This window comes from Panthera uncia (genome assembly GCF_023721935.1).
Source record: "Panthera uncia isolate 11264 chromosome C1 unlocalized genomic scaffold, Puncia_PCG_1.0 HiC_scaffold_3, whole genome shotgun sequence".
NCBI lineage: Eukaryota > Metazoa > Chordata > Mammalia > Carnivora > Felidae > Panthera > Panthera uncia.
The window spans coordinates 56784744-56812355 of record NW_026057584.1 but is presented as its reverse complement, the minus strand read 5'-3'; the positions used below and the strand labels follow the sequence as shown (position 1 = coordinate 56812355).

Sequence of the window (27612 nt, the reverse complement as noted above, 5' to 3'; positions counted from 1 at the left end):
GAGAACCCAGTCAAGCCACCTGGATCTACACAAACTGTGATACAATAGATGGGTGTTGCTCTAAGCTGCTAAATTGGTGGCAACAATAGAAAATGAATACAAAGGCTCTTCCCTGACCCCCACCTCCATCCCAGACTGGGTTAGGGTCTCTATTAAGTGTTTCCATAGCATGTGACACTTCTCTTTAGGACATTCATCATACTTACTAATTGATATATGCAGTCTAAAACCTATAGTCAAAGATTTTGTATTTTTGTATACCATACACCATTATAATCTAGTACCTACAAAATTGGTACCCGTAAATACCAAGAATTGGTACCAATTTTTTATTCAATTGTCTCAAAAGTCAATCATTACACACTTTCAGTAAAGGCCTATATTATAAAATATTTCTATAATAAGGATCAATTGCTTTATAGCAGTGACTAAGACAGGGGAAGAGAGATAGGATGAATGGAATATATTCGGAATTACTGGGTCAGTTGTTCTTTTTATTTTACAAACCCTCCCTCAATTACCACTACCCACAATCTGAGATGCCCACTCTATGCCCTATTACCCTAGGGAAGCATGATCATCTATTAGAGAATCACAAAAGATTCCCACCTAGAGTCATTATTACTAATGTCACTGAGTTAGATTCCTCAGATATGCAGAACTGTAAATTAAAGTTTAAAACAGTTGGTTTACTTTTTTAAAGAAATACTTTTCAAAATGAAAAACAAACAAACAAATTTACTCAAACTGAGACATTATTATTTCATACTAAAGAGAGACTTAATATATTTAAGCCATCTGGTCAAAAAGAGGAAAAGTCAACTAAAAGAACAATTTACTTACATCAATGGAAAAGCAAAAAATGGAAGTGTCATGGCAAGTCTTGCTGTAAATTCATCAGGAAGATACCACAAGTATACAATTAAACATGTAAACAGATAGAGAATTGAAGAGTAGAGAATTAATCTTCCAACCCATAATTTTTGTAATCTCTGATTTTTTTCCCTAAATTCTTCCAATGCTTGAATTTCCTGTTAAGAGAGAAGTATTCTATATTATTGAAGCGAATCTCAAATTTCATAAAGAAATCAAAATGTTAACAAAAAATTTTAACATTTTAGAGAGGTTATAAAGAAATAATTATTAAAAGTCAATGAAATATAATACCTTAATATTTTTAAATAGAACATATGAAAAAGAAAATTTTAAATGAGGCTAAAAACATGAAATGCCTATTCTGACAAGTTACTCTTAAATGCAAAATTAAGATACTGTATTTAACCTACCAAATTAGCAAAGATCAAGCATGAAATTGACATCAATAAATAGTATTTATTAAAATAAACAAGTAAAAATTCCCTTTTATAAGGTCTAAAAAAATCTGGCTATATAAAGAAAGAATGAATAAAAACTGGGGTGCCTGGGTGGCCCAGCTGGTTAAGCATCCGACTCTTGGTTTCGGCTCAAGTCATGATCTCACAGTTTCGTGAGTTCAATGCTCCATGTCAGGCTCCGTGATGACAGTGTGGAGCCTGCTTGGGATTCTCTGTCTCCCTCTCTCTCTGCCCTTCGCCCACCTGGGCTGTCTCTGTCTCTCTCAAAATAAATAAATGAAATTAAAAAAAAAAAAAAAGGAATTAATAAAAATTAAAACAGTGACCCATACTAGATTCTTTCAATCTATTCATCACTCTTAATATTCCTAAGGAATAACCATTTTTGATAATATAAAGTAAAAAAAGCTTTGAAGTTTGTGTACTGATAAAAATTGTTGCAGACCACCTTATAATCTACTTTATCCTATCTGTAACATTGATTTATGCCATGCTATGCATCTAATTCCATTCTAACAGGTTCTATTGACACAGGCTTCTTAAGTCACTGATTCACTCTGAATTTTTTTGAAATAATGTAACATTAAAGTCCTCAGGCTTACTCTATATCATCTCTAATTCCCAAACCAGATCCAGTCTCCAAAATACTACGCATATACTATAATAATATTTATGTAATACCTAAAATGAATTAAAACACCCCAGAGCTAAAAAACATACCTTATCTATATTTTCCAGAACTTCTACAGTTGACGGTTTTGTCTGTTATAAAAACAGATGAGACATTAAAACTTGTTATTGCAAACTTAGATACATTTTGATTTATAAAATCATAAAAGAACATTTTAATTCAAAATTAAGCTTTTTCAAATATTGTTAAACAATGTATACTCCTATTTATTTATAAATAACATTTAGATTTAAATAAAAATTATAATTATAAAGAGAACTACGTAAGATTAAAGAAACAAGCATTTTCCTACTTTACTTTTTAGCCTGAGTACTTTTACTCTGATAGTTCATTTTTTACCATTCTTAATCCCAGAACATACTTTTATAGAGAAAAAGAAATTCTCCTCCAAGAAAAATTTTCTTAGACATGATTATTCAAAAGAACTCCTACATTAAAAAATTCAAGATTAAAGATGGTCTGATTTACTATTGCTAAAAGTTCATTTAGGACTCTGGAAGTCAAAATCAATAGGCTACCTTCATTCTGAATTCCTACGTTTCTGAAGATTAGATTTTAAAAAGGCACCTAAGAATACTTCATTATAGCAGAGCTTGTTTGTTAAAAATATTTTTTATACACCCCGAATAAAAACCAGCCAAAATGTCTCATACAACACTTGTGAAACCATTTACCAATTATGTACTCAATAATATAAGAGGATAATGAATATCAATTCATTGCAGTTCCCATAAGAGTTGTTAACATTAGGTTGAACCATATGAAATTGCTTTTTATGTAAGTCAAAACTGTTGAATATTGGTAATTTCATATGATTCAACCTAACAAAGACAAAGAAAAAATAGGCAAATTTGATCCTCAAGCAGAACTGTAATAGAGTTTTAAAGGAAAGAGCAAGGAGTCCATGGAATACCAAAACAAAGCAGTTTCAATAACAGTCCAAAAACTAGTATACCAAGCATTTCTAGGCTCCATTATTATACTAAAAAGGAATTAAAAATAAGCAAAGTAGTTTGTCTGAGATTACATTATCTCCTCTCATATTAGAAAAGAGCATATATTAATATATTTTATATTTTATAGTACTAAACTGGAGATACTTCCTCTAAAGCCTTAACCAATAAAATCAAACTACATTTCAAATTTTGTTTTAAGCCTCTAATTCCTAAAAGTATATCTAGTATAACTTCAGCAAATATTTATGACAAGCTTTAAGCAAAAAGAGATAGCCTGTAAAATCAGGTATTGTATAGCATACAACTATAATTTCAACCATTTCAACAATAATAATAGTTTCAACTACTTTTCAAATAAAATTGAAATGTAGGCAATATAAGGGAAAAAAGCTAGAAAAGATAGCTATTTTCACATGAATGAATAAACAAAAATAATTCATAAGTCAAAGTGAAACAATTATTTTAAACAGAGGCATTACATACCTACATGGCAAGCAGAACTATTAAAGTCCAAATATAATTCATAAGAATTATAATTCTTCTAATTCATAAGAAAAGGAAGAAAATTAAATAGAATTAGGGATAATATCAAGCTTTACTCAAGTCTATACTACAAAGGAGACTTTTACAAATAGGTTTATGTGACATTTTATATTAGACTAAGAACTGGCCATAAAGAAAAATAACTTACCTTCCACCGAGAAAATAATCCACCCATCTTTTATTTTTAGAAACTGGGCACAATGATAAATATCATCAATTGTCCAAAGGAATTCACAGCTAGAAAAAAAGCAAGTATTTAAAATTTTTAGGTTAAACACACAGCATACCCACTATAAAATATAAATGTTGCAATACTGCCAAAAAATAACATACAATACTAATTTCTCTGAACTCCACTTATGTGGAATTTTAATTTAGAGAGCCTTGGGATAGAGTCTACCCTTCAAGAAATCCCTTCTTCCAAATCAGGACATATTTAAAAGTAAAAATAAGCTGAAAAGGCTTTTAAATGGCAAGACATTTTAGCAGCGTATATTCATACTACTTTGCAATTTGCTGTTGTTTACAGTAGATCCCCTAATGTTGTAAGAAAAGTTTTATTAAACTACTTTCATTCCACACGCTTAAATACAATATCTCTATCATTCAGCTATCTACCAACTAAACTAGTTATTTGGAATTAGCATTTTACAATGCTTAGCATAACATTATTTTACAAGTAATGACAGAAAGCCAACTGGATTTTGAATAAGAAAATAAGGATTACAAAACTACCTGTGACCTTGAGCAAATCATTTATTGCTTCTGGAGCTTTAATTTTATTTTCTGTAAACTAGACTTACTATACCACCACTTTTCACAGGATAGCCTTCCTTACTACCATTTTACAGATAAGAAAATTAAGTGAAGAGACATTCAGCAATTTTCCCAATAGCTCAGAAGACACATGATTCAAAACCACTCTATCTTCAGACTTCTGGTCTGTTCACTACTGTTCCAACACCCAAATAAACATTTCTCTCTGAAACTGGGTCTAAGTCCCTCAAGTCAGTTGACCTTCATGTCAGTTAGTGTATATCTAATGTCCTTATTTCAGTCATTTTTCTAGTATTCTCAAATGTATTATAATATTACCATATGGATAAAAATGTATCAGCAAACTTAGGTTCTAAATCAATTTACCAGTCAATAATTATATAAGTTTTTATTCTTTTAAGTTGAAAGAGTAAAAATATACTTTCAAATTTACACACTTTTACCAGGTGTAGTTATATACTGCCAATGTATAAAACTACTTCATTTCCACACACAAAAAAAAGTTAGGCCATAATTCTTACATTTTTTAAAACCATTAATGTAATCACAAAATAATACCAGTACCAAGTAAATACATTCACTCTGCGACACTATTTATAGACTGGAATTAGCATAAGGCATACCCATCTTGGACTTTCTTGGGTAGAGAAGTAACAAAGAGCCTAATTATGAAATACTTTCACTTACAAAGCGATTTCTAGTACCAGATATACCAATAATCTGTCCTGAAATTTTCTGGTGTTTATAAATATAATGAATGTTATCCGCCACATTTAAGTTGCAACCTAAATATTATTAATCCTTCAATATTAACTAAGTATTCAAATTTCTAAAGTGCAGTTTTAGGAAATCCTGGAACTTTAATGAATAAAAGTATAAATTTCTCAGTTAAAACATTAAATAGATCTCAAAACCTTCTGAAGATGCTAAAAATACTAAGAAAGGTGACGGGGTGGGGGTGGATTTACATGAGCCACTTAACTTGGTATTTTCAAAGCATATAGTAATTCTCTACTATTCGGGAATTAATTGTACGCTGTCAAGCACAGTGTTTTGCACACAACCGGTCTACATGTTTTGGTTTCTAACAATTATATGCCTCCAAGTTAAGTTTGTAGCCATCACAAGTCAGGATTTTTAATACTTAAAAGTAATCACAGGGGTGTCTGCTGGCTCAGTTGGTAGAGCATGGGACTCCTGATCTTGGGGTCATGAGTTTGAGCCCCATGTTGGGGGTAGGGTTTACTTAAAAATAAATAATTCTTTAAAATAACATTGAAAAAAAAAAGTAATGACAACAATAAAGATAGCAGTTAAATATTTGGTAAGTACTGCTATTTCTCTAGGAAACCCTAAAGCAAACGCCTTACATGACTTTTATTATTTAGATACTACTATCATCCCATTTTACAAATGTTGGAAACTGAGGCTAGGGAAGTAAAGTAATTTGGTCCCAAAAATACTACGTAGCAGAGCCAGACACAGCATTTTAGTTTTGGCTTTTTATGAAGAAACTAGTTATTCCCAGTAACACAAAATCAGAAACAAAGTCTGCTTTATATAAATTAGATTGGAATATTTATACATAAAATATATGAAAGCACCTCTGACATTCTCAAATAGCTGGTAAACAGAGCTACTGAAGTGGAAAGTAAGTTATAAACACAAGAGACAGTGTTGGTACAGTGGATCATGTAGCCCACGTCTGATTAAATCTGAATGTTTAAATCTGCATGGAAGAGAAGCTAAATGATTTGCCAAATCGTTTTGGCAGCTAGCTCTAGTTAGGGGCAGAACTGATACTAGAAGTCTGCAAGCACTGCTTTTACTTTTTTACTGAATATCACTTCTTAAGTAAGCATAATATGAAATATATGCATAATGTTGCAATTAATATCAATTATTTGCTTGGAGAACTGTTATGGTGTTAATGAAATAAACTATGAGATTTCTGAAGCAGAGTATTCTGCTTTAGAATTTGTCCTCGAAAACAACATGATGGTAAATAGTCATTAAATGTCATATCCATGCTTTCAGGGTCATAATCAAAGAATGAGTCAACACTCATTGTTCCAGCAATTTTCCTATCAAATTCCAGTATTTGTTTAAGAAGCTGATTTGCTATGGGGCACCTTGGTGGCTCAGTTGGTTAAGCGTCGGACTTCAGCTCAGCTCACATAATCTCATAGTCTGTGAGTTCAAGCCCTGCATCAGGCTCTGTGCTGACAGCTCAGAGGCTGGATCCTGCTTCAAATTCTGTCTCTCTCTCTGCCCCTCCCTGCTCACACTCTGTCTCCCTCTCAAAAATAAAATAAAAACATTAAAAAATTAAAATAAAAAAAGAAGCTGATTTGCTATAATACACAACTAATGGTAGTACTTTCCATCAGATATGAAAGCATAACAAAATTAAGTAAATCAACTCTTTATAGCTTTCATTTCATACCTCTTCTGTTTTCCAACTCTTTTTCCCTCCTTGCCATACTCCAATTCCTGTAGCCCATTACTTACTATGACACCTTGGGCAAATAAGCTATTTAATGTCTCAGTTACTCAGTATCTTCATCTGCAAAAGAGGGATAGTTAAGGACCCTCTTTAAATGTTGAAAGGCTTGGGGCACCTGGGTGGCTCAGCCGGTTAAGCGACCAACTTTGGCTCAGCTCAGGTCATAATCTCACAGTTTGTGGGTTCAAGCACCACATCCGGCTCTGTGCTGACAGCTCAGAACATGGAGCCTGCTTCGAATTCTGTGTCTCCCCCTCTCTCTCTGCCCCTTCCCCAACTTGTGCGTGCACACACGCGCTCTCTCTCTCAAAAATAAACATTAAAAAAAATGTTTTTAATGTTGAACGGCTTGAATGACACAATGCATTCTAAAGTATTTATAGCAGTGTCTAACACATAAATAATTCCTCAATATAAATTGTTTTTACTGCTGTGGTCATTGCTATTTCCTAATCCATCTCTTCCAACAAATGGAAAATACATGGGAAGCAAATAACTACCATTTCTTTCAGAAGCATAAATCAATGTTTGCCCTTGAGTGGACAGATGGCTCAATCTCAAGTGGCTTGTCCCCAAGAACTCTTCCATAAATGTGTACGGTCTCTTTCCACTCTGATATCACAGTGGAACCTGACATGACCTTAAGAGCTGGGTGCATCTAATGTGTTTTCCAGTAAGTAATTATGCCCACCATATTATTTCAATGTTTTGAATGTTCAATGTTAACTGATATTCACACTCAGGTTTGGGTGTCAGAATTTAAAATCCTGGGTCATGTCATTCTTAAATTCTCAGCTTACTTCAAGTCATATTAAAATAATGGAGTAGGGGCGTGGCTCAGTAAATTGAGCATCCAACTCATAATTTCAGCTCAGATCATGATCCCAGGGTCACAGAATCGACCCCCGCTAGGGCTCTGCGCTGAACATGGGGCCTGCTCAGGATTCTCTCTCTCCCTCTCCCTCTCCCTCTCTCCCTCTCTCTCTGCTCCTCTCCCCCTCCCCCCAAAAATAATTAATTAATTAATTATTTTAAATAATGGAAGGGTGCCTGGGTGGCTCAGTTGATTGAGTGACCAACTTTGGCTCAGGTCATGATCTCTTAGTTTGTAAGTTGGAGTCCCACATTGGGCTTGCTGCTGTCAGCGTCGAGCCTTCTTGAGATCCTATGTCCCCCTCTCTCTGCCTCTCCCCACTGGCATTCTCTCTCCTAAAAATAAATAAACATTTCAAAAAAAATTTTTAAATAAAATGAAAAAAATAAAGGAGTAAAAAAGATCTGGATTCCAAATATGGCTCAACCACATACTAGCAATGTGATCTTAGGTAAATTAAACTCTCTAAACCTCAGTTTCCACATCTGTAGAGTGGTGAAGATATCTGCACTTTACAGAATTATTGTATGAATTAAGTGAAATGATGTATCACCTGACACAGTGTCCAACTAGTATGCACATAATAAACTGTAGCCACTATTATTACTATTATCAGAAAGCAATACTCCTCATACAAACACCTTTCTTTCTAAACTCATAAAGTATCTGTTTTCATCATTTTAAAATGGGAAAAATAAGTTACAGTTTGTATTTTAACTGAAAATGTTTTGCTTCCATTTACTTTAACATTAAAAAAATAAAACAACATATCCTGCAGGTTCTTCCATTAAAATAATCTTGCAGGCCTTTAACAGCAAAGCAAGTTAACTTTTATATTTATCAACTTCCAAACCTAAGTGGAAACTATTCCGTCACCATCAACAGTACCTCTATTTGTACTATTCAGTTTAAGCTTAAGAGTGATTTGTTCTAGAACTCTAACTTTCAAATATCCTAGCTAAAGGCAATTCTGAAATATACCAAACCACCACATTTATTGCTCAAAAATAAAATTACTGAAAAGAGGTACACCTCTAAAAGTAACTTTACTACACGTTGATTAATTCTGGTGTTCATGGTAAGTTGATGTTCATTCTGAACTAACTTCCAAGAAGTGACTATGTTTAATATGGAAAGGTTTCTAATATTAAATCATACCTGTTTGACAGTCATAGGACTTCTTTTCTTACATTCTCTCTCAAGTTAATATATAATCACCATGTAACTTGATTAACAGTGTTGGACTGATCTTAGTAGATGACAGAGAAACTTAAAATTCTAATTTTAAAGGCACCATTCTTGTTTTTAAAAACGTGCTCAAAATCAACTTCCTCCTAAAATGGAACTATGGGGGCTGCTGAGAACAAGAGATTAGCATTCCCTGCCAGTTTGAACATATGCCTGAAGCCAAGCTCACTCAGATGCACACACACTGCTGTGAACAGGGTCATTTCTGTCAACGGTGACACCCAAGCCAGAGAGAAAGGAGAAAACAATTGACACAAACCAGAAGCCAACTGGGAAAAAAGCAGAACGTGGAAAATTCAATGAGTCACCAGTTTTATTACCGTGAGGGCACCATCAGCAAAACTGAGTTCACCAATCACAGCTCTCAATACCCATACCCACTATTAAAAAAATTAAACTATTTTCTTTAAATAGTTTATTTGTAAGTAATCCCCACACTCAATGCGGGGCCCAAACCCATAACCTCGAGATCAAGAGTCGCAGGCTCCGCCCAACCCAGGCATCCCCAAGAAATAAACTATGGATGTAGTTTAGATTTGCTCTTCTCCTCCCGCTGCGCCCAAGACACCTACGCAACCTCTCCCTGCCCTCCAGCCTTACACCGCCCACCGTCCCTCAAATAAGGACAACGGTTGTAGAGAGGCTTCTCTAAGCAGCACACAATCCACGCCCACATGGCTGGGCCGAGCAGCATGACACTGACAGTTTTCGATCCCTCCCAATCTGTCCAATTCGTGGCGCCTCCGCACAACTCAGAGAAAAAAAAGAGAGACAGAGAACACTCAAGGCGACAGCTTAGCTTAGGGTAGAACCTTCGGACCCTTCGTCTCGACATAGGCGGGCCAAAGAGCCGATGCTCAGCTCAACCCAGACACCCACACCGGAATCTGAGAACAAGGCGGGGAAACCACCTCCCCTTCGCGGGGATAGGTGGGGGGAAGGGGTCTCTAGCACTCCAGAGTCAGCCCTGCCACTTGGCTGGGAAATCAAGAGGAGCAGGAGGCGATGTTGGTTAGCGCGCAGCCCGGCGGGAGTTTGACTAGCCGCCGCCGCAGAGCTCTTAGGCCACTTGGCATGAGGCGGGGGCGCCTGGGAGACGCAAGCGGGGGAACCGGGAGCGTATCTCCCAGGGAAAAGCTCGGCGCGCTTCCCCTTTGCCGAGCCCCCCACCCCCAGTTGCCTTCATTTTAAGCGTTCTACCTGCAAGAAGCGGGCAAAGCCCGGCGCTTGTGTCCACGTCTGCCAGCTTCGGCGGCCACCGCGCAGCCTGCCTCCCGAGCAGGCAGCAGCCGCCACTGACAGAGCGATGGGCCCGGCCAACTCCTTCCCATCAAACCCCGCGCTTCCGCCGCCGGCCAATCGGCGCCGCGGCCGGCGCGCGCCGCTCCCCGGTCACGTGACTGTGACCTGAGCGGACAGTTGGGGCGGGCCAGTCCGGCGGTTGGCCGGAGGCCTCCTGTCCCTGTGGCTTCCGCGGCTAAGCAGGGTGCTCCTCGTCGTGTCTCAGGGGTATACTGCCATTTATTATGAGTCTTACCAATAGCGGTTACTTCTTACTCGTCCTCTGCCCCCGATTCTCTTGAAGCCTGTTCTGCCGAGTCTCACTGGAGAAGGAGAACCCCGAAATTGGTCCTGGTGGTCCTAGACCGGCCGCGAGAGAGACGAGTGCGGTTGAGGGTGGAGGCGGCTGTGTCTGGAAAGGACTCCGCCTTGAGGAGTCCCAGATCAGCTGTCATCCAGCCGGCAGCAGTGCGAGTGCTGAGAAGAGGCCAGTTCCCAAGCCAGTGGAGAAAATTCAGCCTAGACTCCAGGAGTGCTTGGGGCTCTTATCACCCATGGACGTCAAAAAGGGTCATTTGATGACAGGACGCTTACCTCACCCGTGTGTGGTGAGCTTCAAATGGCACATGATGTTGATTTCAAACCCATGTATGGCAGAAGCTGAGTTTTCTATTTCAAAACTCTTACCTCCAGGATACTCCCTTCACAGGTCGTGATACGTGGGCCCACGAATAAACCACCCAGGCTGCATTCACCTCAGATTTGAAACACTGGCTAAAGAGCAATTTCCTAGTCAACTGGAAATGACAAGTCCCAATAAGGAAAGATACTTGAACCACACAAGATAACAATGGAGAAGGGTAGAAAAGCAAGCCAAAGCCTTGGTCAGTGTTTTATCTCCGTGACATGTTTTAACCCTTTGTGCAAACATTTTTCGTGGGATTTTTTTTTTTGCTTTTTTTTTTTTTTTTTTTGTTACATAGGCTTTTGAAAACAATGTTTCCAAAGGGGAACTCTCTTTCACTGGTGGTGGGAATGCAAACCGGTGCAGCCGCTCTGGAAAACAGTGTAGACGTTCCTCAAAAAATTAAAAATAGAACTACCCTATGACCCAGCAATAGCACTGCTAGGAATTTACCCAAGGGATACAGGAGTGCTGATGCATAGGGACACTTGTACCCCAATATTTATAGCAGCTCTTTCAACAATAGCCAAATTATGGAAAGAGCCTAAATGCCCATCAACTGATGAATGGATAAAGATGTGGTTTACATGTGCAATGGAATACTAGTTGGCAATGAGAAAGAATGAAATCCTGCCTTTTGCAGCAACATGGATGGAACTGGAGGGTATTATGCTAAGTGAAATAAGTCAGGCAGAGAAAGATACCATATGTTTTCACTCATGTGGATCTTCAGAAACTTAACAAAAGACCATGGGGGGAGGGGGGGAAATACAGTTACAGAGAGAGGGAGGCAAACCACAAGAGACTCTTAAATACTGAGAACAAACTGAGGTGGGATGGGGGAGAGGGGAAAATGGGTGATGGGCATTGAGGAGGGCACTTGTTGGGATGAGCAGTGGGTGTTGTAAGGAAGCCAATTTGACAATAAATTATATTAAAATAATGTTTCCGTGATTTTTAAAGACTAATTGTTTGTGCTATATTTAAACTTTGACAATGCAAACAAATAATGTAAAGTAACAAACTGAACATAGGATCTAGTTGGTAAGAATAAAATCTTACACTGGAAGCTACCAGATAATTCACTGTGGAATCGCTTGTCCTAACTTACAGCTTTTTAAGCTTGAAAGGATGACGGGAAGGGAACCCAAGTTTACTTCTTGTGTACTATGGGTCAGGCACTTTACAAATCTAGAAGAAAATGAAACATTTCATTTATTTTGATATAAAAATTAAACCATTTTGATTTTCATCCTATGCTATTTCAAAGTATATTTTTTAAAGGCCTATGCAGTTATGCAAATATATCTCCTCACCTCAGGAATATATTTTCCTAAGATAACAGGGAAGAAATGTTCTCCACTTGCTAATGGTTTGTTCTCTAGTTTTAACTGGGCCATCAAAGTCTGTTGTAAAGGGGGGAGGGGAGACCAGAACTAGATGGTTGCCAGTGATCCCAAATCTAATCCTGAGACAAAATTCCATAGGTAATTGCCCTAGAAGAGGAGAGGCTTGACCTGGCAAGGGGAGGGAGAGATGTATTGAATCCTTAACTCTTTTCATTGAACAACTTTGTAAGGTAAATATCATTTTTCAAATGAGGAAATTGAATAGAAATATACCGTTGAAGCTAGCATTATACCACTGCCTCCTTTATATTATGTGATGAAGGTTTGTCAGGCACAGCGAGGGAAGATACTAGAAGCAGAGAAATCAACATATGCACTATATCAGGGTCACACCCAATATTAGGGACAAGACCATGTGTTAAGTGTAAGGATACAGAAACAAATAAAATAGCTTCCCTGAAGCAATTGATACTAGCGAGAGAAACCTTCACAAAAATAAGCAAAAAAATACAATATAGGGTAAATAAGTGCTATGATCGAGGCAAATGTTCAGGAGTTGGAAAATGATAAAGCAACAGCAGCCAGAGGGGAAACGGGAAAGCCAATGAAGGTGGTGGTTTAGCGGAGTCCAAATATTAAAGAATTATTCCTTACTAATCCTAAAATAGTCCTAGGGTCTAGGTAGTGAATAGAGTCTAGTAATAGAGTCTAAGGAAGTGAAATCAGAAAAACACTAGAGAAGATGACCAAGGAAACAAACTACTCTAGGCAAAAGAATGCTAAAAGGCCTAATTCAACAAATAAGTAAACCACATTTCATTCAAGAACTAAATGAAAGTTGCAAGGGGTGAGTACCAGGAGGGCTTACAATAGAGTCACTCATTGAACTGGTCAGAAAGGTTAGGGAAGGCTGCCTTGAGGAAGTCACACTGGAGTGGAGATCTGAAGGATGAGATACTGAGGAAAGGAGAAAAGAAAACAAGGAACATCATGCGTAAAAACCTTTGTCAGAGGGGAAACATTGCAAGCCTGAGGGACAGATCAATGTGGCTAGCACATAGATTGCAGGAAGAGAGTGCTACAGTATGAAACGGGAGACCAGACTAAGCAGGACCTTGTTGACCACACTGAGAACCTTCATCCTTTTCTTGAGAAGCAGAGAGGGGATTTAACCTGATCAGGTCTGTATTTTGAAAAAGATCATTCCAGCTGCAATGTGGGGATATGGACAATTAGGATCCACGGGTGGTAGTTACTGTTGGTGGTGGTACAACCGGATTGGGATGGAAACAAGGAGATGGAGACAGGTGGGGAAAATGGAACAATTTAAGAAGTAAAATGGGAGACTTCAGTGATGGATGTATATACGGTGGGGTGGACTGGGGATTGAAAGAAAGGAAGGAGTCTGAGATGATGGGATCTCTGGTAGGCCCAGTGGGTGGATAGTAACGATCCCCAGTGAGATATGGGGAACATTGGAAGGCAGTTGGGTTTGGGGGGTAGAAGGTGATTTCAATTTGAACATGTTGAGTTGAAGATGTTTTTGTGATTTCAAGGAGAGATGTCGTGTAAATAGATCTATTATCCTGCAGCACTGAGAAGTCTGGGCTAAAGGAAGAGAGGGAAAAAAAATTAGAGATTGTAGTCTCTCTCCATAAGGTACTTATTTTTTTTCACAATGCAAAAAAAAAAATACCACTTCCTTATTATAAATAAATGTTTTGTTTTTAAATATACTACAGAAAACAAAACGTAGAAGTCTTTAAAGCTGTTTCCCAGAATTCCCTATGAATCACCTGGACCTTGGTTAAAAACACAAATTCTCAGGCCCCTTGCCTGGAGATTCCGATTCCACATGTCTGGTATGGAGCCCAGAAACTGGGATTTTTAACAAGTGCCTCTGGTGATTCTTCTTATCAAAGACTTTCTCTGAGAAATGGTATGCCCGTGCCACAGGCCACGTGCATAAGAGCTACCCCAGGTACTTATTAGAAATAGACTCTTAGGCCTTGCAGACTAAGATCCCTAAGGGTAGAAGGGAGGAGAGGAACGGAGGGAGGGAGATACTACCGCACCAGGTGGTCTAAGATTTCGCCCTGTATCTCTGACAGGGGCGTCCTAGGCTCTCCACCAGGCAGTGCAGAGGAAAGCTGGTGTCCTTTGCTGAATGATGCACATGAGGCAGCAAGCAACCCTTGCAGACTGCTGTGATAATAGCTTTCCTGCCCCTAGCCCAGGCCTCCTGCCTTGTCTCCCAAAATGCTGCTTAGTCAACTCTGATGCTCTCTTTCCCTCCCCCCCGCATCGAACCTTTCCCTGTCTTGGCCCCCACCCCAATCTTCTTCAGGGTTATGCTGCATATACTCCTCCCAATTCAGGGGTCTGTGGTTTTGTTGTTGTTGTTTTTGTTTGTTAAGCTAATCTGGCCAGGACTGGAAGGGAAATAGGGTCAAAAGCTATGTTTCACTCTTGGCAAGGCTTTTTTTTATTCTCGAGAGCCTATTTTGGAAGTGTTTTTGTTTTTTTGTTTTTTAAGTTTATTCATTTTGAGAGAGACAGAGACAGCATGAGTGGGGGAGGGGCAGAGAGAGAGGGAGACAGAGAATCCCAAGCAGACTCCACACTATCGGCGAGGAGCCTGATGCAAGGCTCAAACTCACGAAACCATGAGATCATGACCTGAGCCAAAACCAAGAGTCAGATGCTTAACCGACTGAGCCACCCGGGCACCCTAAGAAGTGTTTTTGTTTTTCAAGACTAAATTGTTTGTTCTCTTTGTAGTCTTGCTGTAACAACTCCAAGTCTCTATGAGGCACTGTAGATTCTTCTAACTAGAGGAAGAATCAGGAAGTGTGGGGTAAAAAAGATCGGAATTATTTTTTGTCATGGGAACTATAGCAAACACACAGAAAAGTTAATAAAAAAAGAAGTGTACTGCTTAAAGACTAAAACCCAAACACTCATGTGACCCCACTGGGTCAAAAAGTAGAACATTACCAATACCCCATAAGGCCCCAGTGTGCCTCTTCCCTTATAACCCCCAAAGGCCTAGAGATAACCACTATCATTGTTCTTAGCATATTCACTTTCAGGCTTTTATTCATATTTTTTCTGCCTAATTACTCATTCTTAAAAATATAGCTTATGCCGGTTTTCGAACTGTATGTAAATTGAACCATAGAGTAAGTTTTTTTCATGTCTTAAATTGTTTTGATCAAGGTTATGTCTTTTTTTTTTTTTTTTTTTAAAGAACTAATCTTTAATTTTTTTTCAACGTTTTTTATTTATTTTTGGGACAGAGAGAGACAGAGCATGAATGGGGGAGGGGCAGAGAGAGAGGGAGACACAGAATCGGAAACAGGCTCCAGGCTCTGAGCCATCAGCCCAGAGCCTGACGCGGGGCTCGAACTCACGGACCGCGAGATCGTGACCTGGCTGAAGTCGGATGCTTAACCGACTGCGCCACCCAGGCGCCCCAAGGTTATGTCTTTAAGGTTCACCCATGTGGACGTGTCTGTAGCTCATTCATTTTCATTGCTGTAAGGGACCATATTGCACAGAAATATAATTTATCTACTCTACTGTTGTTTGATGTAGGCTATTTCCAGATTTGGGCTATTATAAACAATGCTGGTGTGTGTGTGTGTGTGTGTGTGTGTGTGTGTGTGTGTGCGTGCATATGTATGTGTTTACCCCGGAGTACATAACCACAGATTTCTATAGAGTCTTTACCTTGGTATAGAATTCCTGGGCATGTTCATTTCCATGCTAAATAAATTGTTCCAATTTCTATAACCAACAATACCGTGTAAACATTTCTTCTGCTCCACATCCTCAGCAACACTTGAATTGTCCAACATTTTAATTATTGCCAATCCAATGGATGTGTAATATGAACTTATTGTGGTACTGTTTCGTATGTCCCTTACTTTAGTGAAGAATAACATCTTTTCATAAAAGCATTGGCTCATTGCTCACATACTTTCCCATTTTTCTACTGGGTTATCTTTTCCTTATTGATTTCTATTAATTGACTATATAATGTGGAAACAAGTCTTTGGTTGACTACATGTGCTACAAATATTTTTTTCCATCCTGGCTTGCCTTTTCACTCTCTCTTTTGTTTTTAATTTTTTTTTTTTTTTTTTGAGAGAGAGAGAGAGAGAGAGTGATCAGAGGAGGGGCAGAGACACAGAATCCAAAGCAGGCTCCAGGCTCTGAGCTGTCAGCACAGAGCCTGACACGGGGCTTGAACCCACGAACTGTGAAATCGTGACCTGAGCTGAAGTCAGAACCTTAACCGACTGAGCCACCCAGGTGCCCCGCCTTTTTACTCTCTTAATAATGTCTTTTGATGAAAAATTCTTTTTTTTTTTATTTTTTTAACGTTTATTTATTATTGAGAGACAGAGAGAAACACAGCATGAGCAGGGGAGGGGCAGAGAGAGAAGGAGACACAGAATCCGAAGCAGGCTTCAGGCTCTGAGCTGTCAGCACAGAGCCCGACGCGGGGCTCGAACTCACGAACCGTGAGATCATGACCTGAGCCAAAGTCGGACGCTTAACTGATTGAGCCACCCAGGCGCCCCTGATGAAAAATTCTTAATGGAGTAATTTATCACTCTTTTCCTGAGTAGTGAGTGGTGTCTGTATCCTGTTTAAGAGATCTTTTCCTACCCAAAGGTCATGAAGATAGTCTCTTATGTTGTCTTCTAAAATTGTATTGTTTTCCTGTTCAAATTTAGTTCTAAGCATACCTGAAATTAACTTTTTTATTAATGGAGAAAGGGAGACACCTATACATCCTCATACCCCTACCCCCACCTCAATGTGGAAAATTAAACCAGCACTGCTTATTGTCAGGTGGTCCTCCCCATTCTACCCTGCAGTACTATCCTGGTCATAAACCAAGTAAGTAGTCATGTATGTGTGGATTTGTTTCTGACCTTCATATTCTGTTCCATTGATCTGTTTTCCTTTTTATATATTGCTGGATTTGATGTGCTAATATTTTGTTTAAGATCTGGGAGACTCTCCTATTTTGTTTAAGAAATGAGGAAACAGGGGCGCCTGGGTGGCTCAGTCGGTGGAGCGTCCGACTTCGGCTCAGGTCATGATCTCACGGTCCGTGAGTTCAAGCCCCGCGTCGGGCTCTGTGCCGACTGCTCAGAGCCTGGAGCCTGTTTCAGATTCTGTGTCTCCCTCTCTCTCTGACCCTCCCCCGTTCATGCTGTCTCTCTCTGTCTCAAAAATAAATAAACATTAAAAAAAATTTTTTTTTAAAAAGAAATGAGGAAACAGTAAGTACCTGGGTGGCTCAATCAGTTAAGCGTCTGGCTCTGATCTCGGCTCAGGTCTTGATCTCAGGACCTTTGAGTTCCAGCCTCACATTGGGCTCTGTGCTGGGCATGAAGCCAACTTAAAAGTAGAAAGAATAGAATAGAATAGAATAGAATAGAATAGAATGGAATAGAGTGGAGTGGAGTGGAATAGAATGAAATACAATTGAAATAAAATAAAATAAAATAAAACAAAATAAAATAAAATAAAATAAAATAATAAAATAAAATAAAATAAAATAAAATAAAATAAAATAAAACAAGGAAAGAGGGAAAACTGACAATAAAGACAGGAAAAGACTATCTGCTGTGAGACACAAACGAATAGATGAGAAAGAATGAGATTGATCTCTAATTTTTCTTTCTGGTAATGTCTTTCTTTGGGTTTGGCATTAAAATTACACTAGCTAGCCTCATAAAATGAATATACTTTTTTTTCTGACTCTCGTGTCATTTTTATTCATTTATTCTTGTCTTTGGAACCAGATTACCAAAAAACCCCCCAAAATCACATTTAGATCTTCCTTAAAATTTCTTTGCATTAATTTAAGGGGCAATAATATCCTTCCACATGAGCCTTTTCTTTCTGGAATATGGCATAACTCTGTATTTGTTCAAGTGTCTTTATACATTCTCAAAAAAAAAAAAAAAAAGATTATCGTTTTCATCGTATAGGCCTCATACCTTATAGTAGGCAGAATTCTAGATGTCCCTCCATGATTCCCATCCCCTAGTTAGACAATAAAACACTAATCCAGGTACTACTGTAAAGGACAGTTACAGATGTAGTTAAAGTTATAAATTATCCTGAACAGGGGCACCTGGCTGGCTCAGTTAGTAGAGCACCTAACTCTTAATTGCAGGATCATGAGTTTGAGGCCCCGTTGGATGCAGAGATTACTTTTTAAAAAATTATCCTGAGGGGCACCTGGATGGCTCAGTTGGTGGAGCGTCCAACTCTTGATTTCAGCTCAGGTCATGATCTCACCGCTCATGGTTTCGAGCCCCCCCATCAGGCTCTGCGCTGATGGTGCAAAGCCTGCTTGATATTCTCTCTCTTCCTCTCCCTCTGCTTTCTCTCGCTCAAAAATACATAAATAAACATTTTTTTTTTAATTATCCTGAATAAGCTAAGTGGGCCCAGTCTAGCCACCTGAGCCCTTGCAAAGGGAAATTTCTCTAGCTGGAGTCAGTCTGTGACGTTTGGCAGAAGAGGGAAGCTGAGATGAGAGATGAGTAGCAGCAGAGGAGGTCAGAGAGATTCAAAGCACAAGAAAGACTCCACCCCTCGTTGCTGACTTTGCAAATGAGGGAAAAGGAGTCTGAGCTCCGAGGAATGTAGGCAATCTCAAGAATCTGAGAGGGCCTCCTGCCTGACAGCTGGCAAGCAGACTGAGAACTCAGTCCTATAGCTTCATGGAACTGAATTCTGTCAACAACCCGAATGAACCCAGAAACAGATTCTCCCCTTGAGCCTCCAGAAAGGTACACAACCTGCTGACACCTTGATTTAAATCTTGTAAAACCCAGAGCAGGGCGCCTGGGTGGCTCAGTCGGTTAAGCGGCCGACTTCGGCTCAGGTCATGATCTCGCGGTCTGTGAGTTCAAGCCCCGCATCGGGCTCTGTGCTGACAGCTCAGAGCCTGGAGCCTGTTTCAATTCTGTGTCTCCCTCTCTCTGACCCTCCCCCGTTCATGCTCTGTCTCTCTCTGTGTCAAAAATAAACGTTAATAAAAAACAAAATTAAAAAAAAAACAAAACCCAGAGCAGAGAACCAGCTGAGCCACGGCGTGCCCAGGTTTCTGACAGCCAGAATTGTGAGAGAATAAATGGCAGCAAAAGAAAACTAATACACACCCTACTTATTAAGCAAAATATCTGGGGGGCTCATCAAGTAAGCCTTGGTGATGGTACGAAGAAGGTCACATTCCTCAAGTCCTGTGGCTGAGATTGTTTCACCTTTAAGAATCCAAACTAAAAAATGCCCAAGAGAGAGGTGGTCCTGGAAGCTACTCGGCTACCTCCTGAAGGTGGGCTTGGAGGACAAGATAAATAGTATTTGGAAGGAGGAGGACAAAAAAACAGGGAAAGCACAGCACTAAAGCCAAGAGCTTGGGGTACAACAGAAGGAGCCACGCATCTCCTCCAACCTCTGCTCGCTTCAGAATTAGACTCGTTCATCACACTCTCCTAAAGCAACTGTGTGCTAAGTGTGGTTCCCCTGCTCCAATAAAAAAGTGAGGAAATAGGGGCGCCTGGGTGGCTCCGTCGGTTGAGTAGCCGACTTCGGCTCAGGTCACGATCTCGCGGTCCGTGAGTTCGAGCCCTGCATCGGGCTCTGTGCTGACAGCTTGGAGCCTGGAGCCTGTTTCAGATTCTGTGTCTCCCTCTCTCTGACCCTCCCCATTCATGCTCTGTCTCTCTCTGTCTCAAAAATAAATAAACGTTAAAAAAAATTTTTTTTAAAGTGAGGAAATAAAGTCTAGACTGGTGTGAAATAACTCTGAAAATATCAATATATTTTGATATCAACACCTAATAAGTCTAATGGTAAAGATTCCAATTGTCACTCCTAGTAACTCCAGAGACCATTTGTCCTGAAAGACCAGATGTACAACTAGAACACAAGGCATCCGGGCATGTCGACAACTCTACGTGATTTCAGTCGAGTTATCAAAAAAGAGAGGAACGTTTTCTTACAATGGAAAAAAGATCTTTGCTTTTTCTGGAACAAAATACATGTAAACTAAGCAGGTTAAAATAAATTCTTGTCTTGGTGCCCAGTAATTCCAAAAGGCAGCATTCTAATGCTACCTAAAAAGTGATGATACACATGACAGATCAAGTAGCTGGTGAAACTTGAGTCTTCACTCTCAAGCACATAAAGCTTACACATAAAACAAAGAAGATGTAAATTCAACTAATTTATACTGAGATTTATTGTTAGCAGGAGTCATAAGAGCGCATGGCATTTTGCAAAGCATAAAATATTGGAAGACAAATTTTCTGCCCTGAGGAGCTTAGTAAAACATGTGTAGGCAGTAGCTAACAGGAAAAATATTAAGTCATGGTGATTTACAAAGTCATCGCCAATGGAAGCCCGGGTAGAGAAAAAGATGTCTTATAAAAAGAGAGAATTGGAAAATGCCAGGGATTTCGGAGGGGGGAAGGATATTGCAAAAGTTTGAAGGAAGAATGAAGAAGAGATGAGAGGAATGAAAAAGAAAGTTCTAAGAAATGAGGAAAGAGGAAAAAATGAAGATAAAGATGGAGAAAAAGATTTGCTGCTGTGAGACACGGACCAATACATGAGAAAGAATGTAGGAGTCATTTCCTTGACAAACCTCTGAAATTTGACAGCTGGAAATCCAAACTATACGACTCATTTTTTAAAAAACTTAAGACCTGATTTTCCCAAACAGTAGATGTTAAACCAAACCTCAATCAAACAATATTATCCCAACTGTAACAGATAGAATATACAAACAAAATTCCATGCAGATCGGAATGCAGCTTGAATTGTGAACAACTTAAAAAGTTTGATATTTTTGGGTTATAGTGTAAAAGGAATTTCACTTCCGAAGATATGTTCAAAAGCACTAGTTTTCCTTATGCATGCATATACTCTAGAAAAGTTCCAATGCTATAGCAACACTGAAATCAGACCCAATATTTTCCTTCAAGATAAGGACCAAAGTCCTGTGCAGTGTGCTCAGGACCCACATTGTTTCCAGGAGTTGCCTTTGTGGGGAGAGCACCTGGACAGACTTCTCTTTATTCCCCAAATAGGTCATACTCAAGGAATTATCTGTTTTTAAAAATTATCCATTTTTAATGGCATTGTCTTTTTCTTGAGTTTTAAATATTCTTTGTAAATTCTGGATATTGTTCCTTTTCAGATACGTGATTTTCAAATATTTCTTCTAGTCTGTGACTTTATTCATTCTCCTGTCTTTCAAAGAGCAAAAGCTCATAATTTTGATGAGGAGAATTTTTTTTCTTTTATGGGTTATGTCTTTGGTATCAGATCTAAGAAATCTTTAACCCAGGATCACAAAGATTTTCTCCTAAGTTTTCATCTACACATTTTATGCTTTAGGTTTTGGTTTTAGGTCAATGATCCATCGTGAATTAATTTTGGATAAGGTGTAAAGTATGAGGTGAGGTTCATTTTCTTAATTTTCTTTGCATATAAATATGAAACTAGGTACCTGGGTGGCTCAGTCGGTTAAGTATCTGACTCTTGATTTCCACTCAGGTCATGATCTCACAGTTCATGGGATCGGGTCGAGTTCTGCCCTGACAGCTCGGAGTCTGCTTGGGGTTCTCTTTTCCTTTCTCTCTCTGCCCCTCCCTGCTCATGCATGCTCTTTCTCTATCTCAAAATAACCTTTTAAAAAATTAAAATTAAAAAATTAAAATTGTTTCAGCTATCCTAGTCCTATATGAAATTTTAAATAAACCCATCAATTTCTTTAAAAAAAAAGTCTTATGGGATTTTTATTAGGATTACATTGAATGCTTAGATCAGTGTGTGGAAAAATGACATATTGACAATATTGAATCTTCCAATTGATGGGCAAGGTATTTCTTTCCATTTAGTTAGATCTTTGATTTCTTTCATCATTATTTTATAATTTTTAGAATACGGATCCTGCATATTTTTGTGAGACTTATTTCATGTTTTTGGTACTATTATAAGTGATACTGTGTTTTAAAATTTAATTTCCAAATATTAGTTGGTAATATGTAGAAATAAAACTTATTTTTGTATTGACATTTTGTCCTGTGACTTTTCTAAAATGATTTATTAGTGCTAGGAGATTTTTAAAAATCCTTGGGATTTTCCATGTAGAAAATCATATAGCCTAAACAGAGAAAGTTTTATTTCTTCCTTTCTGATCTGTATTTTTTTTCTTTTGTTTCTCTTGACTTCTTGCACTATATAGAACCTCTGGTACAATATTGAATAGGAATAGTAAAATCGAATATCCTAGTCTTGTTCTCAACCTTAGGGAAAAACATTCTTTCAGTTTTAGTATAATATTAGGTGTAAGTGTTTTGTAAATCTCTATCAGGTTAAAGAATTGCCTTCTTTGAATCCTCACTTTTCACCACAATTCAAAAATTAACTCAGAATGGATCAAAGAACTTAAGGATTAAAACTATGAAACTCTCAGAAGAAAACCTACGGTCCAAAGATAAAACTTTTGTATGTCAGAGTACAATATCACAGAAGTGAAAAAACAACTCATAGAATGGGAGAAAGTATTCGTACCTCATGCATCTTTTAAGGGTCTAATATATAGAAAACGTAAAGAACTTCTAAACTCAAGAAGAAAAAGACAAAAACCATAACTCAAAGAAGGGTCTAAGGTCATAAATAGTTATTTCTCCAAAAAAGGTATACAAATGTCCAAGAAAGCATGAAAAGATGCTCAACAGCCACTAGTCATTAAGGAAATGCAAATGAAAACACAATGGGTTACCACCTCACACCTAGTAGGATGGCTATTACCACTCCAGGTTACAAACACATTATCCCTACTCCTAGACATATACCCATTAGAATGAAGGCAGGGACTCAGAGAGATACTTGTATCTCATGTCCATGGCAGCACTCTTCTCAGTAGCCAAAAAGTGGAAACAACCCAAGTGCTAATCAACAGTCGAATGGATTAAGAAAAATGTGGCGCATATGTGGAATGGAGTATTATGCAGCCTTAAAAAGGAATGGAATTCTGATACGTGCTACGGCGTCGGTCAACCTTGAAACCATGCTCGGTGAGATAAGGCAGACAAAAAAGAAGAAATAATGGATGATTCCATTTATATGATGTACCTAGAATAGGTAAATTCATGGAGACAGAATGTAGAACACTGGTAACCATGGGCTGGTAGGAGGGGGAAAGGAGGAGTTAGTGTTTAATGCTATAGAGTTTCTATCTAGAATTATTTCTTTTAAGTTTTGCAAATGGACGGTGATGAAGGTTGTGTGACATCACGAAAATACTTAACGCCACTGAACCATACACTTAAAAATGGCAGCTCTGTGCCATCCCGTTTCCCCCATAATTTGCCCTATGCATCTCTCCTCTTTGGCTGTTCCTGAGTTGTATCCTTTAGAATAAACTAGTAACAGTAAGTAAGCTGTTTTCCTTAGTTCTGTGAGCTGTTTGAGCAAATTACTGAACCTGAGGAAAGCGGATTGTGGAAACCCCTGATGTGTAGCTAAGTCAGACAGAAGAGTGGGTAACCTGGAGACCCAACACTGGTGACTGACATCTGAAGTGATGGCAGCCTTGTCGGACTGAGCCCTTATATCTGTGGAGCCTGACACTAACGCCGGGTAGGTAGTGTGAGAACTGAATTGAACTGAATTGTAGAACACCCGGTGGATGTCCAGAGAGAGGGACAGTTGGTTGGTGTGAGGGAAAAACCCACATAATTACTGTCGGAAATATCGTAAAAGCAGCTCCCCAGCACACTAGTGAGGTTGGCTTTATGCTGGTTTATCACAGATTTGGGGGATCATCTTCTCCAAGTCTCTCACTTCCAAAACTTTCCCCACACTCTCCAGCCCACGGGGGTCCCTTCTACTGATCTTCTGTCGAGAAAGATGAGATTCCTCTTGGATTCCTACATGCCCATGCTGCTGCAGTGCTTACAATTGGAGGTGCCCATTGGGGCAAAGCAGAGAGGACAAAAAGAAAGATTTTTTTAAGTGTGTTTGTTTGTTTATTGAGAGAGAGAGAGAGAGGAAGGGAGGCAGAGAGAGAGAGAGAGAGAGAGAGAGAGAGAATCCCAAGCAGGCTCCACACCATCCGTGCAGAGAGCCCCATGTGGGGCTTGAATTCACGGAACTATGAGACAGTGACCTGAATAGAAACCAAGAGTCGGACACTTAACCGATTGAGCCACCCAGGCACCTCCCCCTGCCCCCCCCAACACACAAAGATTTTTTAAAAGGAGTTCTTTCTACCTTCTCTTACCCTCAGGTCCCTTTTCTCAACTCCTCTGAACAAAAAGACTCAACAAAAAAACCTACAGCTTCAGCTCCATCATAGGCCAGCTCTCTGTAAGTCACAAACACCAAAAAACCGAGGACGTGAAAGAAAAAAGTGTTACTCCCATTTTCTCTGGCCTACGGGGATCCCCTTTCCTGGTCTTTTGGACAGGAAGGATTTCTCTGAGTTTAGCTGTCTGCAGTATGGATGCCCCAGCTCTGCCAAGGGCTCACCCTTGGCTTGAGAACATGGGCAAAAAGAGAGGGGAAAATGGGAAAATAACCCCCCTACAGCTCACTTCCCCCGGTTTTTACTTCCTTCCTTTACTTTTCAAAGTCCTCAGATAGTTGCATTTTTAACATTGTCTATAAAGAGATTTTAGTTGCAATCATCAGAGACACAGGCTTTCTCTCCCTTGGCCACATCAGAAGTTCTCCTGCATACTTTTTAATTGCCTCTCCATGTGACAATCATTTTGTAATATCATTTTCTATTAAAAAATACAAATATAATTCAGTCTTCTGGTTGGTTAACAAGTTTTTTGCGGGGCGCCTGGGTGGCAGTCCGTTAAGCGTCTGACTCTTGTTTTCGGCTCAGGTCGTGATCTCACAGTTCATGAGATCAAGCCCCGCATCAGGGTTTTCGCTGACAGCAAGGAGCCTACTTGGGATTCTCTCCCTCTCTCTCTCAGTGCCCCTTCCTCACTTGCATATGCACTTTCTATCTTTCAAAATTATCAAACTTTTTTTTTAAGCTTTTTTTTTTTGCATTGTTGACAGTCATGCTTTGTGTTAATATCATGTAAATTTTTAGAATGGTTGTCAAACGCCGAGAAAGTGCTATCAGGTTGTTAGTTTTCTTAATATGTGCTATAAGATGTCTGGGACTTTCAAGTTTCCTTGTACACTAATTAATTTGAAATATTGTTTTAATCACTGACAGTTGTTACTATTACTATTGATGTCCTTGTTTCAATGGCATATTGTGAGTTTATGTTACTTTTTTCAGGGTAATCATTTTATGTCAAATCACCAAGAACTTTAAATCCTTTTTCAGTGTGTTCTTATGGTTCCCTCCTCTCATTAGAAATGAATTATCAGACAATCCTAGAGCCTATTCAGTACTTCCAGTTGAAATCAATCTCCTCCTTCTAGTGAATTCCTGCTTTTGGTGATGATTTGAAATCTTTTTTTGTTATTTGTTAGAATAATTTCTATTGATTAGTTTCACACCTTTTTCTCCTTTTGTTTTATCTTCCATTAATTTTTTATCTGAAAATTTTCTCAGTTCTTTATGAATAGATTTAAAGATGACCAAAGATGGTCCCCTTCATGTAAATCAAATATGGTGATGACAATTTCTTTTTTTTTTTTTAATTTTTTTTAATGTTTATTTATTTTTGAGACAGAGAGAGACAGAGCATGAACGGGGGAGGGGCAGAGAGAGAGAGGGAGACACAGAATCGGAGACAGGCTCCAGGCTCTGAGTCATCAGCCCGGAGCCGACACGGGGCTCGAACTCATGGACCGCGAGATCGTGACCTGAGCTGAAGTCGGACGCTTAACCGACTGAGCCACCCAGGCACCCCGATGATGACAATTTCTTAAATGTCTCACGGAAACATTCCAAAGTGTCCTACTGAATTACATAGTTGAAATTATTTTATTTCTATCAACTTTTTATGTAAGATTTTGCTTTTCTCGTGTTGAGATTTTACTTCCAGATCTTTGAAAAATATGTTTTAGGGGCACCTGGGTGACTCAGTCGGTTAAGCACCCTACTCTTGATTTCGGCTTAGTTCATGATCTGCACTGACAGCAAGGAGCCCGCTTGGGATTTCTCTCTCTCCCTCTCTCTACCCCTCCCCCACTCACTCTCTCTCTCTCTCTAGCAAAATAAATAAATAAACACTTTTTAAAAAAAGAAAAATATTGTTTTAGAGTACATAAAATGTCTTTGGCCCATGTTGCCAGGCTCGAACGGCTTTATAATGGTTAACTCATTATATTATACTTAGACTTTTTTTTAAGTCAAGTTGATATATGTAGGTAAAATACTCCGTTTATGAGAGGAACCTGAAAGGAAAATAAGTCGTAAATGCCAATGTGGTTAACAACCGTGGAGGCAGGTTTTTCTCTTACCAGATTAAAGGAATGAGCTGCACATGGTGTGCATCCTGCACACTTATTAATATCTTTAAAGAGTGCTAAGAGCCCTTTTCCTCACCTTTCGTGGCAGCCATGTTGCTGGACAAGACTGCATGAGTGTTTTCAACCACAGGTTACTATTGTCCAAAAGTTACTTTCCATTGTTGAATAAAGCCACGGGCTGTTTTCGAGTTCATCAAAATGTTTAAAGCTATACATAGAGCTTTCAATCACAGCAGGAGAGAACAATAATGGCCAACTGATTAGCGTTGCACACCATCTAGCATAGAATCCGCAGCCACGGAGCAGGGTTTGGTGTCTGGTTTATTTGTTAAGGCTCTCATTATGCATATATTTTCCTATTATTCCTAGTTGTCGTACGTTGCATAGAATGATCACACCTTTTGAGGGCTTCCGATGTATTCGTTAACTCTGAACACCCACCCAGTGTGTGTCAAGTCTGGATTAATTACTGTTGCAAATAATTTATAAACACAACAGTATCTATGACCTTTCTCTGCCTTAGACTAAACTCCTAAGAGTATGACTATTTAAAATATTTTTAAACATCCTTTTGAGAAACATCTCTTTTGCACATTTTATGTTCTCTTTGATTCTATATAAATATTGTTAGAATCAGGGGGCCTGGGTGGCTTAGTCAGATGGAACGTCTGACTCTGGCCCAGGTCATGATCTCACAGTTTGTGGGCTCGAGCCCCGTGTCAGGCTTTGTGCTGACAGTGTGGAGTCTGTTTCGGATTCTCTGTCTCCCTCCCTCTGCCCCCCTCTCTCAAAAATAAACATTAATAAAATCTTTTTTTTTTAACATTTATTTATTTTTGAGACAGAGAGAGGCAGAGCATGAACAGGGGAGG

General features: G+C 38.9%; 1 protein-coding gene across 3 annotated transcripts in view; it reads right to left on the bottom strand.

The window, feature by feature from the left end:
• LNPK (lunapark, ER junction formation factor) overlaps nt 1-10734 on the bottom strand; it is a 74304-nt gene extending 63570 nt beyond the window's left edge. Inside the window, exons 1-5 of one of the 3 annotated variants that reach the window (XM_049615502.1) lie at nt 10130-10392; nt 3669-3761; nt 2518; nt 2055-2096; nt 844-1031 (exon numbers count right to left, since the gene is read on the bottom strand). In XM_049615502.1, the coding sequence (XP_049471459.1) occupies nt 844-1031; nt 2055-2096; nt 2518; nt 3669-3761; nt 10130-10260 (455 nt within the window). In that variant the 5' untranslated portion in view covers nt 10261-10392. Of the gene's footprint in view, nt 1-843; nt 1032-2054; nt 2097-2517; nt 2519-3668; nt 3762-10129; nt 10393-10466 lie in introns of those variants that run through there. The other 2 variants (XM_049615500.1, XM_049615501.1) reach the window with 2 other exon arrangements.
• Nucleotides 10735-27612: the final 16878 nt, after the last annotated feature.